At 37.0% G+C, this 13,568-nt stretch overlaps 2 protein-coding genes across 2 annotated transcripts in view; one reads left to right on the plus strand and one right to left on the minus strand.

The window, feature by feature from the left end:
* The window catches only part of RECQL (RecQ like helicase), a 20,659-nt gene extending 17,342 nt beyond the window's left edge, over positions 1–3,317 (plus strand). Inside the window, exon 16 of the transcript XR_001862747.1 lies at positions 2,884–3,317. The gene's annotated coding sequence lies outside the window, so the exon portion shown is untranslated. The remainder of the gene's footprint in view (positions 1–2,883) is intronic.
* Positions 1–13,568, minus strand: part of PYROXD1 (pyridine nucleotide-disulphide oxidoreductase domain 1) — a 16,220-nt gene that overhangs the window by 1,254 nt on the left and 1,398 nt on the right. The window contains exons 3-13 of the mRNA XM_017736658.1: positions 13,082–13,115; positions 12,909–12,989; positions 11,369–11,488; positions 10,124–10,252; positions 5,318–5,391; positions 4,538–4,698; positions 3,791–3,891; positions 2,851–2,980; positions 1,893–2,005; positions 630–752; positions 249–386 (exon numbers count right to left, since the gene is read on the minus strand). Coding sequence (XP_017592147.1) covers positions 249–386; positions 630–752; positions 1,893–2,005; positions 2,851–2,980; positions 3,791–3,891; positions 4,538–4,698; positions 5,318–5,391; positions 10,124–10,252; positions 11,369–11,488; positions 12,909–12,989; positions 13,082–13,115 — 1,204 coding nt within the window. The remainder of the gene's footprint in view (positions 1–248; positions 387–629; positions 753–1,892; positions 2,006–2,850; positions 2,981–3,790; positions 3,892–4,537; positions 4,699–5,317; positions 5,392–10,123; positions 10,253–11,368; positions 11,489–12,908; positions 12,990–13,081; positions 13,116–13,568) is intronic.

Raw genomic sequence — 13,568 nt, forward strand, 5'->3', positions numbered from 1 at the left:
TGCAAACAGGGAAATACTTGTCTCTACGGTCCCTCCCCCACCACTGGCTTGCAAACACACAGCGGACTCAAAAATCTTCCCCTTGAAATACCATACACATTAGTACAAAAGGAGAAAATCTAAGATGGGATTAATTATATAAAGAAACGTGTTTTGTCAATATTAAAGCATCTGCTCAGTCTCAGCAAGTGAAGATAAGCAAGCAGTGTATGTTACTCAGTGGTTTACAACACTCAGACTGTACTGACCTTGTAATTGAAAAATTTTGTAATGTGAGCAAATAGTTCAAAGCTGAAATCCATATCAATAGATTCCCCTAAAGCATCTGCTGCCATGCACTTTGCTGCATACCATCCCATCTGCCGAGCTTGGGTCCACAGCCTCATCTGAAGGAGATTGGAAAGATTTAAGTCACAAGACCATCACTGTGCCACAACCACACTCACTGCTGTCCTCAGTGCAGACTTTGTGGTTTTAATACTCAGAAGGGCTGGCCAGCTCAGTTTCCAGCCACCTCCATAAAACTCTGTCGTCAACACACTGAGAATTAGCCACTTGCTTAACCCTTCACTCCTCGGTGTGTGCACTGATGTGTGATTCCCTGTGGATCACAGCATCCGAGGATGTACCTGGTGCCACACAGGGCTCGGCTCCCACGCCGCCGTGCAGATATCTCCAGCTGCGTACACATCTGGCAGCGACGTGTGCATGTGCTTGTCTACTTTCAGTCCTCCATCTTCACCCACAGCAAACTGAAGGGTTTGCACACATCAGCAATAAAACAAGTCATCAACTCATTCAACTTCCTCTGCCTTAAGCAATCATCTGTTACGTTACTATTTAACATGAGACCATCCTGAGTGGCAAGACCTCCATGGAAAGTACAAAGCATTATTGTTACTATTTCTAGACCACAGCACAGGTTTTTAAAGGACTGTTACTGATACCTAGGTCGGGAAGTAACAGGGCTTGCCAAATTCCAAATCACACTGTGAGTTACAGGGACACCCAGTCTAAAGAGATCACTTTGTATTTTTGCCAAGCAAGAAAATACCATTGCAGAAACTTAATTCCTGATCTAAGATTATAGCATAGGCCTGGAAATATCTCATGGCTCAACATCAGATCTATGTTTTCATCATTTGCTTTAACCAGAGCACAGACTTGTTACTTCCTAATCAGATGGCACCACTAAATCCCAAACACCCTAACATCCTGGTTTTGTCTGGGATCATTTTTTAGTAGTAGCTTGTATGGGGCTATTTGTTGGATTTGTGATGAAAACAATATTAATAACCCAGGTGTTAATAACCCAGGGATGTTTTAGTTGTTGCTGAGCAGACACTGAACACAGAAACGGAATGATCTTGAGGCCTGGAAATTCATGCTGCATTTAAGAACTCCGGGATCCCCGTCCGTGTTAGGGTGCTGACTCAGGGTGACTTCCCTCAATAAACACAAGCACCCTGACAGCTCAGTGTCCCACATCAAAAATATTGGAAATAGTTGCTTCCTTTCCAGGAGCAAATGTCATGATTTAAAAGGTAAGAATATGGTACAGCATTAACACGAAAATTATTCTACATTTTTGCCACATTAGCCAATTATACAGATGCTCTTCTCTCTTTGCATAGGCTTAATTTAACAGTTTATACTGCATATATATGGTGTATATACACCTGGGGAACAACATCGTAAACCGAGACCACAAATCAAATACATTTGTATCACATTGGATGTCTCAGTATCAACACAACCTGCCTTATTTTGAGTTGCTGCACAATATTTACTCTTTAGCAATCCATGTTTCATGTCGAAACAGAAACATAAACCAGCTGAAAAAGTTTTTTTCACCTTACTTGAAAAGCTCCAAAAGAAATCAGTATACTTACGTTATTGCCATCAAGAAACAGCTCAACATTAGGCACAACTCCAGTTGCACTGACAATGAAATTGCATCCATAAATTTTTCCATTAGTTAATTCCACATATACAGGCCACAACACTGAAAAAGGGGAAAATTTTGCCCTTAGAATGTAACCAACAAATTATTTTATTAATTATGTCTTATGATAAGATATAAAAGAAAAAAACCCACAAAACCTTTGAAGTAACTGAATAGGTAAAGAAAGACTAAAATTTTAAAAGAAAAAGGAAAAAATTATCAGAGGTTACCTATAACATTCCTTACCATTGCTCAGAACTAGAGAAAAAAAATTATTTTGGATGTCCAACTCCTACTAATAACTTTTTTCAGAATTTTCCTCAATTAAAGTCCTCATTTGTAGGGGGAAAATACTGTATCCTGAGGGGTGTTCTCTCAAGTATGCAATTGCCAAATATTCTTTTGCGTAGAAATTTACAGATGCACAGGAAGTGCCTCAAAAGCAAAAAGAACGTCACAGATTTGACTTATGCTGAAAGTAACTGATTACTAAAATAGTATTTTAAATATTCATTTTAATTAGGTGGAAATTATAGGCATAATTAAAATGAAAAAGGGGTATTTTCCTCTACTTTGAAGGTTTACTTCAGTTTTGATATAAAATGTTGGTGTTTTTTTTCTCCTGTTTTAACTTCACTATTAAAATATTATTTTAATGGATTGTGTTAAGGATGGAATATTCTGCATACAGGATTTTGGTTACTTTGTGGAAAAAAGGGTCTGACCCGTAAGATTTTGTAATTTAATTGTAGCCCATAAATTTAATTACTGTAAACTGCTAGACCTCAATTTATAGAGATAAAAGATTTATTTTTCAAATCTGTATTTGCTTTAAAACAGCAAACAAGATCAAACATGCTCCAGCACAGATTTATGTTCAACATCTTATCGGCACTGGCACTCACCCTCATCTGGTTCTACATCTTTTTCTCCTTTAGGAAAAGTCAAGGAAGTCTGCTGCAGCTGGATAAATTCTTGCTGTAAGTGTATTTTCTTTACTTCACACAGTATTTCAATATGTACTTTATGAGAAAACTAAAGAAAGATTGACAAAATTATAATGATTAGCAATCACGAGATTGTTAATGGCAAGTATTATCTTCACCTAAATTGACATTACTAAACTGGAAAACCCCCCAGCATATATCCCAGCCCGCTAACTGAATTCCCACACTTTTTCCTCTTTTGGCACAGATCTAGCCATAGCCAATGGCAATTTACCTGCTTTTTCAGCATGTATCTGATGTTCCTTGAAAGTCTGTAACAATTAGATTTTTCTGGCATGCCAGAAAATGTATTCAAGTTCCCCTGAGCTTACAGTAAGGAAGCGTGTTCAAAACTTAACAGAATAAAGTAAACTATCTTTTCTGTCTTTCAGGATTGCAAGTCCTTTGTTTTTCTATCATGAATGAAATTCTGATAACAATAATAAGTTTTTGTTCTAAAGACTGTAAAAAGAAAAAATATTCTGTACATCAACCCACATTTCAACCATATTCCGAGCTCAAACCAGAAGTTGGAAAGTTACCTGTTTCTCTAAATTATTTTGTGAATTTGGGCCTTGTTTTATTCTCCACGACACAAATACAGTTCCAACACCTTCAACAGACAAATCACCACTGATTAAGCTGCAAAATATCCTAACCATCCTTTAGCTGGTCTACAACTGATCAGCCCTGCATTTTTTAAATGTGAAACAGATGCAAACATCTAACAGCTAAGGAATTCATAAATGAAGAAAAATATTATATGTGAGGATTTCTGCTTTATTGCAAACAGGAAACTCTACACAATGCTCATGCCCACAACATTTAAACAAATATGAAAGCCAGGTTACACCCATACCTCTTTAGTCCCTTTAAGGTGTAAGCCCTCGTGCCAGTCAGGGCCTAAGGCACTGCCCAGCTTGTCACATGCTGCTGTAGGTCTTCCTTTTTCCTCGATTCCTTAAGGAAAGAGATGGAGTATATCAGATTTAGTGTGCATACTTCCTTGTCCACAAAATTCAGAACAAGGATTCTCAATTAATAGAAGAATACCATCTGGCTGCCAAAGGGGAAGATGGAAGTGTAATATCTTTCTTCTTCCTGCCTGATGTCTAGAACCATGCTCTTCTTTTTGTGATGATTTTGGTCCTACATATGTTTGTGTGATGTTTGTTCATGCAGTCCTAGTTAACTGTTGTTTCTGAGACTGCAGTTTCACTCCATCTGTAATAATGTTCTGTGAGGTTTCATCTGCTCCTCCAGTATCTTACTAGGTGACAGCTCCTTCCTATATAATGGTGAGATAGTTCACTTCAAAACATTACAGAAAATAGAACAAGTTCTTCAGCAGAGGGAATACAGGGAATATAAATTTGGCACAAAGGTAAGCACTTTTTTACAGTTTGCAAGTAACTGTATTCAATTCCGTCTACAGAAATTCAGGATGGGTTTTCATGTTGCTTTTTCACTCTCAGTTTTTGGAAGAATGAAATGTCATTTAAGATAACAGCAAGCCTTATTCCAAGCTGCTAAACTGACTGATTTTCAGACTATCTTTAATACAAAATGCTGCTGCTGCAGTGTCAGAAAACTAAACCCCCCATACCTTCCACTGTGTACTTGGTTCTTTTACACTCGATTGGAGTCTCCCGGCTTTCAGCAGTGAGCTTTGGAATGAGAAATTCAGCTGCTCCTGCATCAAAGAAAGTGTTCCCAATGGCTTTGTCTTTGATAGCCCAGATTACTTCACAGCCTTGAATTTCATACCTGTGGACATTTAAACAAGGGATAAAGTGACAGACTGCCTGAAAAGGATCTGACTGTTAGCAACATAAGCAGAAGTGTGTCAAATTTCCTTCCAGAAGCCGGAACTAGGGGATCCAAGACTTTCCAACCTATCAAATCCACTTCTAAATATTTACATAAAGAACCCATTAAAAAATATCCCTTCAAATTGACAAGTCATACTCTCACCAACACAACCTCGACTGAACTGGGGCAGGGAGTGGCGGGGGGGGTGCAGATCAAATTTGTAATAGTAATAATTAGTATTTCCTGCTCCCCATAATGAAAAAGGAGTGCATTTCTGCTGGACTCCCACTGCTAAAACCAGGCATTTGGATCTTGTTTACACCATGTGGAACATGAACTGTATATTCTTGACATCTCTGTGTCAAAGCTTCTTCTGGAGCTTTCCTAATTTTATGTGTCAGTAAGAGCCACTACGTTGCAAAAAAAAACCAAAACACAACTGTAATCAGTTTTGCTACTAAATGCTTTAAGAGATACAATTTTATAAGTCAACCTTCTCCCAAACTCATGTACACTAGATTTAGCATTGCATCGTTAAAGATTTTATTTGAATATGTATTTTTTGTTTACTTACACTAATTCAAGGGCAATCCCACCATTTCCTACCACCACTATTCTCTCAGCTTGAGCTAAATTCTTCTGAAAAGCCTGCATTAAGAAAGGAAAAATGTCAGTTAGAACTTAGAGCATGTTCCCTCACACCGGTTAACTATATCCTTTTCAGTATTTTCTTGCTCTTGTTTTGATTTTCTCAGACTATTGATACACATACAGTTAGGCTGAGATCTGTAAAAGAAGTTGCTGTAACAAACAATTTCAGTTTCACTTCAGATTATTTGAAAATGTTAACTCCTTTTTTTATCCTTGAGGTCCAACTTCATTTGATGAATGGCAGTTCCCTGTTACGGAGAAGCAGTGCTCCCCCTGCCTCCTGTGATTCTGAAGACCTATAGCAGTGAAACTTCACCTTTGGCTTCCAAGCTTCATTTTTAGTCCATTAAGTCATTTCTCAGGTGAAAATTTTTCCACGACTTTGACTATAACTAACTCTTTTCTATACTAAGAGGAGAAGCTACAGTAGAACTAAAAGGAAATAAAAAGTCATTCCTTCAGTAGCTTTCCACTGTAAGAAGCAGCCCACTGTACCATGTACCACACACACCTTCCCAGGGAAGTTTCTACTGGTGCCTACTTCCTGTTTATATTTTCCAATTGGATTCTGCCTGGAGGGTGAAAGAATATCATTTATTCCATATTATGTTAGAAATACTGTGTATGAGCTATCTATAAAATTAACCAATGTAGTGGCTAATTTATTTATTTACTGACATTTAAAGGCTGTTTTTCTTCTAGTGAAAATGTTCCTATTTAAGAATATATCATAACAAACATTATTTTCTGTTTCTCCATTTCACTCCACGATAATTTTGGTATTTGGCACCAGAAGCAGGAATATATGACACATTTTTAAGTCCAAAACACATTTACCTGTGCACTGTCAGTATCCCGGATTCCTAATACATACGGGTTCCCTTCAACAATTAATTTCGGTTTGGCTCCAGCACACAGGCAAAGTTTTTCATATATGTATTCTTTCCCATCCTCAGTGCAAATTTTCTGTTAACAATGAAGAGAAAAGAAAAATCAATTCATCTAAGAGAATTCATCTAAATCAAGACATCTAAGAGAACATCAGAACATTCTTCCTTAATGTCATAGTAATTTGCAGAGATTAAAAGCTGTAAGGGGCTTCTTAAGGAACAAGCCTTCATACCCTCACTGACTGTGTGTCATTTATTCCCATCACACTCACCACAAGTATGTCACCAATAAAATGCGAGGTGTACACAGCACACTCCAAGCAAGATCCAGTTTACCACTTGGTGGCACTTTGTACTCACTGGCTGTGCCAGAAGAGAACTGTGTTTTCTATGTGACAAATGTCCCTCTGGCCCCAGTAACAGAACTATGCACTAGTGTACGTTAGCACTTGAGAATCTCCCTCAAAACATTTCAACAGCAGTAACTCTGTGTTAATCAGGCACAGGATAGGACACAGTTTAGAACGACTGCAGATCTGTTCTTTGCTGAAGAAAAAGTGGAGGCACTAAACAAGCTACATCATTCTGAGAAAGAAGACCTTAAATTTTAACATTTTATGACATTATTTGTTGTTCTACAAACTAGAAGCTGCATAGTTTAAAGTGATTTTGGGCAAAAGATCCTCCAAATCCACATGCATTAATTATTTGTGTCCACCAAGACCTAAACTAAAACACTATCCTAGTAATGATGTAAGAAAACCACTGGATTCAGAATGTTAGCAGAATCTACCCAAAATTACATCTCCAAAACTTAAAAGTGAGCAAAGTGAGTTTTGGATGTGCTGAAGTGAAGAATAACATGTTGACACAGAGCTAACACGGGTGTGTACATGCTATCCATTGCTCATACTTGCAACGTATTTCCTGCTAAATAGAAGGAAGAAAATGTGGAAATGTTGGTTCTTTCAAGATTTTGTCCCCTGTATATATTTCTACTTGAGAAACAGTGTTAAGCAGTAAGTGAAATTATAATCAGGAAGTATTTTCTTGTAATTTCGGTAACTTATCAGTTCAATAACCAGAACGTTCTTGAACAAAATTTCTCACCCAAAAACATTCAACTACTTCTTAAATTATTTTTTATATACATAACTTGAAAAATCAAATAAAAAAGAAAACATTATCTTACATGTTCATCACTTTTCAGCTGCTTTACTCCAGACTGTATGACTCTAATATTGGGATATCGTTTTTCTAATAAGGAACTTGGTTGCTCTTCGACATCAAATTCCTCAAGTGTTTTGGAGACCTGTAAGAGAAAGAGAGGTATTTAAAAGTATGGATCATTTATCCCTACCTTCTTCCACAGCTTTTGACAGAAGGTGCTCATTTCCAGTAAAAAACTCACAACATAAAGCCCATATTGTCTGAAGATCTGTTATCACATAACTGATAAAAGTTCCTTTTTTAATACAGAATCTTTCCATGCCTGTTCCTGGTTAAAGAGTCAAAGCACTACAGAGAATTTTAATCCTAAAGATAGAGATTAAGCAAAAATGGAGAACCCTGACAGTTGCTCTAACAGCTACGATGTTTTATTCCATAAATAAGTCTATTATCAGAGTTGTTAACAGTGCTTTTTAACTTATCTGACATAGTGTTAAAATCCTGCTTTTCTCTTAGTTGTAACTTTGATAAAATAACTCATCCAGAGCCACTATCTGATATTTCAGAGACCTGGGGGGCAACACCAAACAGAAAACAAACAAAAAAAAATAAAAACCCCGAAGAGGCAAACCAGAACCTGAAAAACATTCAAATAAGTTATGACAATTTGGTTTTTTTCCAAAAGAGAGTGGCTGCATGGAAACCTCCAGGCCTGCTACTTTTTTGAATATCCAGAGTTTGGAACACATCTAAGGAACCAGAAGCCACATCATGCTTGCAATTCAGAGAGAAATGAAGATGCTCATGTCCAAAACATAAATGCTGCTGCCTTCAAATAATGCTTAGCTATTCCCTTATTCTTCAGATGTGTAAAGTTTTGCTGATGTGAATGACAGACTTTACATCTCTGCACTGTGCAAATGTCTTTACTGGACACTCGTGGCACTGCTGCCAGCACTTTCAGAAAGCATTCTGGGTTGGGTGCTACTCCAACAATCTCACAGAGAGCTCTAAGACTCAGCTTAATGACCCTACTAGCCACAAACCTGAATTCATGCATGGATTTGATTTTCTTTTTCAAACCAGCAGGAAAGATGTCACTGAATCAGCAGCTGCTGGAGTAGATAAAGCTCAAAGCAATTTCCCAGAAGGCTGTCCCTTCTTTCACTGCTTGTCAGAAGGCTGTTTCAGCCCCAAATTCAAACATGAGCAAGACCACGATACCATTTCAGTGCTTAAAAGAGGGCACTCACTAATAAAGCAGTGAAATAGAGCTTCAGTAATTCCAAACACACTTCAACCATGTAAGTACCTAGTTTAACCTTTCGTTGAATGGTGTTAATATATTCACTAATTACTAGTAATGGATCATTATAAAATAGCTCATCAGTCTTACTAACACCACTATAAAACAGCTCATCAGTCCTACTAACACCACTGCAGTTACACTAATAGGAAAACAAGCACAATGTCATGAGCATTTTCACCACTGGGTTCTAAATTATCTGCACATAAAAACTTTGAAGATGTCTTGCTGTAAGAAAAATTAAGTGTCTCTTACCTGCTTGAAATTAGTTACAGCTTTTATAACTGGGGAAGCTGTTATTAAAAAAATGTCTTCTGATGGGAATTCTGCAGCCAGCTTGTAAAGAAACAGAAACTATGGTGAGAGCCATCATCAGAGTTTAACACAATAAAACTACTGGTGAAAAGTAGCATGTATTAATACATTACTTTGATTTTGCAGAATCTTCTTGAATAAACACTACTTCAGGGTAACAGAAGGATAATGACTGAAGAGAATCTGGAGACATATTTATTTCATTCACACATAAATATACCTTCATTCATACATAAATATACCTTCAAGAACTGCAGCCATAGTGTAAAGGACTACTTTATTGTAACAATATTCCAAAGACTGTCTGATAGATCAGACTATGATCCTGTGATTTCTGGAAACACCCAGTTGCTGGATACACATTTTTTTACTGCACAGCAGTGACTAATTGGTTACAGGTTTCATTTTCACAGAGGAAATGCTGATTTTTACTGGATATTTTAAACCCTACATAGTAAACTGATAAATAGATTATCATCTTCAGGGTGCTGTTAAGCAATTCAAGACTTTTAAAGCCCCAAGCCAAAGGGAAGAATTTCCATTTTAAATGCACCTTGCTCAGCAAGGTGACAGGTACACCAAGGCAAGTGGTGCTGTTGTTAACTAACTCTTTTCTATACTAAGAGGAGAAGCTACAGTAGAACTAAAAGGAAATAAAAAGTCATTCCTTCAGTAGCTTTCCACTGTAAGAAGCAGCCCACTGTACCATGTACCACACACACCTTCCCAGGGAAGTTTCTACTGGTGCCTACTTCCTGTTTATATTTTCCAATTGGATTCTGCCTGGAGGGTGAAAGAATATCATTTATTCCATATTATGTTAGAAATACTGTGTATGAGCTATCTATAAAATTAACCAATGTAGTGGCTAATTTATTTATTTACTGACATTTAAAGGCTGTTTTTCTTCTAGTGAAAATGTTCCTATTTAAGAATATATCATAACAAACATTATTTTCTGTTTCTCCATTTCACTCCACGATAATTTTGGTATTTGGCACCAGAAGCAGGAATATATGACACATTTTTAAGTCCAAAACACATTTACCTGTGCACTGTCAGTATCCCGGATTCCTAATACATACGGGTTCCCTTCAACAATTAATTTCGGTTTGGCTCCAGCACACAGGCAAAGTTTTTCATATATGTATTCTTTCCCATCCTCAGTGCAAATTTTCTGTTAACAATGAAGAGAAAAGAAAAATCAATTCATCTAAGAGAATTCATCTAAATCAAGACATCTAAGAGAACATCAGAACATTCTTCCTTAATGTCATAGTAATTTGCAGAGATTAAAAGCTGTAAGGGGCTTCTTAAGGAACAAGCCTTCATACCCTCACTGACTGTGTGTCATTTATTCCCATCACACTCACCACAAGTATGTCACCAATAAAATGCGAGGTGTACACAGCACACTCCAAGCAAGATCCAGTTTACCACTTGGTGGCACTTTGTACTCACTGGCTGTGCCAGAAGAGAACTGTGTTTTCTATGTGACAAATGTCCCTCTGGCCCCAGTAACAGAACTATGCACTAGTGTACGTTAGCACTTGAGAATCTCCCTCAAAACATTTCAACAGCAGTAACTCTGTGTTAATCAGGCACAGGATAGGACACAGTTTAGAACGACTGCAGATCTGTTCTTTGCTGAAGAAAAAGTGGAGGCACTAAACAAGCTACATCATTCTGAGAAAGAAGACCTTAAATTTTAACATTTTATGACATTATTTGTTGTTCTACAAACTAGAAGCTGCATAGTTTAAAGTGATTTTGGGCAAAAGATCCTCCAAATCCACATGCATTAATTATTTGTGTCCACCAAGACCTAAACTAAAACACTATCCTAGTAATGATGTAAGAAAACCACTGGATTCAGAATGTTAGCAGAATCTACCCAAAATTACATCTCCAAAACTTAAAAGTGAGCAAAGTGAGTTTTGGATGTGCTGAAGTGAAGAATAACATGTTGACACAGAGCTAACACGGGTGTGTACATGCTATCCATTGCTCATACTTGCAACGTATTTCCTGCTAAATAGAAGGAAGAAAATGTGGAAATGTTGGTTCTTTCAAGATTTTGTCCCCTGTATATATTTCTACTTGAGAAACAGTGTTAAGCAGTAAGTGAAATTATAATCAGGAAGTATTTTCTTGTAATTTCGGTAACTTATCAGTTCAATAACCAGAACGTTCTTGAACAAAATTTCTCACCCAAAAACATTCAACTACTTCTTAAATTATTTTTTATATACATAACTTGAAAAATCAAATAAAAAAGAAAACATTATCTTACATGTTCATCACTTTTCAGCTGCTTTACTCCAGACTGTATGACTCTAATATTGGGATATCGTTTTTCTAATAAGGAACTTGGTTGCTCTTCGACATCAAATTCCTCAAGTGTTTTGGAGACCTGTAAGAGAAAGAGAGGTATTTAAAAGTATGGATCATTTATCCCTACCTTCTTCCACAGCTTTTGACAGAAGGTGCTCATTTCCAGTAAAAAACTCACAACATAAAGCCCATATTGTCTGAAGATCTGTTATCACATAACTGATAAAAGTTCCTTTTTTAATACAGAATCTTTCCATGCCTGTTCCTGGTTAAAGAGTCAAAGCACTACAGAGAATTTTAATCCTAAAGATAGAGATTAAGCAAAAATGGAGAACCCTGACAGTTGCTCTAACAGCTACGATGTTTTATTCCATAAATAAGTCTATTATCAGAGTTGTTAACAGTGCTTTTTAACTTATCTGACATAGTGTTAAAATCCTGCTTTTCTCTTAGTTGTAACTTTGATAAAATAACTCATCCAGAGCCACTATCTGATATTTCAGAGACCTGGGGGGCAACACCAAACAGAAAACAAACAAAAAAAAATAAAAACCCCAAAGAGGCAAACCAGAACCTGAAAAACATTCAAATAAGTTATGACAATTTGGGTTTTTTTCCAAAAGAGAGTGGCTGCATGGAAACCTCCAGGCCTGCTACTTTATTGAATATCCAGAGTTTGGAACACATCTAAGGAACCAGAAGCCACATCATGCTTGCAATTCAGAGAGAAATGAAGATGCTCATGTCCAAAACATAAATGCTGCTGCCTTCAAATAATGCTTAGCTATTCCCTTATTCTTCAGATGTGTAAAGTTTTGCTGATGTGAATGACAGACTTTACATCTCTGCACTGTGCAAATGTCTTTACTGGACACTCGTGGCACTGCTGCCAGCACTTTCAGAAAGCATTCTGGGTTGGGTGCTACTCCAACAATCTCACAGAGAGCTCTAAGACTCAGCTTAATGACCCTACTAGCCACAAACCTGAATTCATGCATGGATTTGATTTTCTTTTTCAAACCAGCAGGAAAGATGTCACTGAATCAGCAGCTGCTGGAGTAGATAAAGCTCAAAGCAATTTCGGAGAAGGCTGTCCTTTCTTTCACTGCTTGTCAGAAGGCTGTTTCAGCCCCAAATTCAAACATGAGCAAGACCACGATACCATTTCAGTGCTTAAAAGAGGGCACTCACTAATAAAGCAGTGAAATAGAGCTTCAGTAATTCCAAACACACTTCAACCATGTAAGTACCTAGTTTAACCTTTCGTTGAATGGTGTTAATATATTCACTAATTACTAGTAATGGATCATTATAAAATAGCTCATCAGTCTTACTAACACCACTATAAAACAGCTCATCAGTCCTACTAACACCACTGCAGTCACACTAATAGGAAAACAAGCACAATGTCATGAGCATTTTCACCACTGGGTTCTAAATTATCTGCACATAAAAACTTTGAAGATGTCTTGCTGTAAGAAAAATTAAGTGTCTCTTACCTGCTTGAAATTAGTTACAGCTTTTATAACTGGGGAAGCTGTTATTAAAAAAATGTCTTCTGATGGGAATTCTGCAGCCAGCTTGTAAAGAAACAGAAACTATGGTGAGAGCCATCATCAGAGTTTAACACAATAAAACTACTGGTGAAAAGTAGCATGTATTAATACATTACTTTGATTTTGCAGAATCTTCTTGAATAAACACTACTTCAGGGTAACAGAAGGATAATGACTGAAGAGAATCTGGAGACATATTTATTTCATTCACACATAAATATACCTTCATTCATACATAAATATACCTTCAAGAACTGCAGCCATAGTGTAAAGGACTACTTTATTGTAACAATATTCCAAAGACTGTCTGATAGATCAGACTATGATCCTGTGATTTCTGGAAACACCCAGTTGCTGGATACACATTTTTTTACTGCACAGCAGTGACTAATTGGTTACAGGTTTCATTTTCACAGAGGAAATGCTGATTTTTACTGGATATTTTAAACCCTACATAGTAAACTGATAAATAGATTATCATCTTCAGGGTGCTGTTAAGCAATTCAAGACTTTTAAAGCCCCAAGCCAAAGGGAAGAATTTCCATTTTAAATGCACCTTGCTCAGCAAGGTGACAGGTACACCAAGGCAAGTGGTGCTGTTGT

The sequence above is a fragment of the Corvus brachyrhynchos genome, unplaced genomic scaffold, assembly GCF_000691975.1.
Source record: "Corvus brachyrhynchos isolate BGI_N302 unplaced genomic scaffold, ASM69197v1 scaffold246, whole genome shotgun sequence".
Lineage (NCBI taxonomy): Eukaryota > Metazoa > Chordata > Aves > Passeriformes > Corvidae > Corvus > Corvus brachyrhynchos.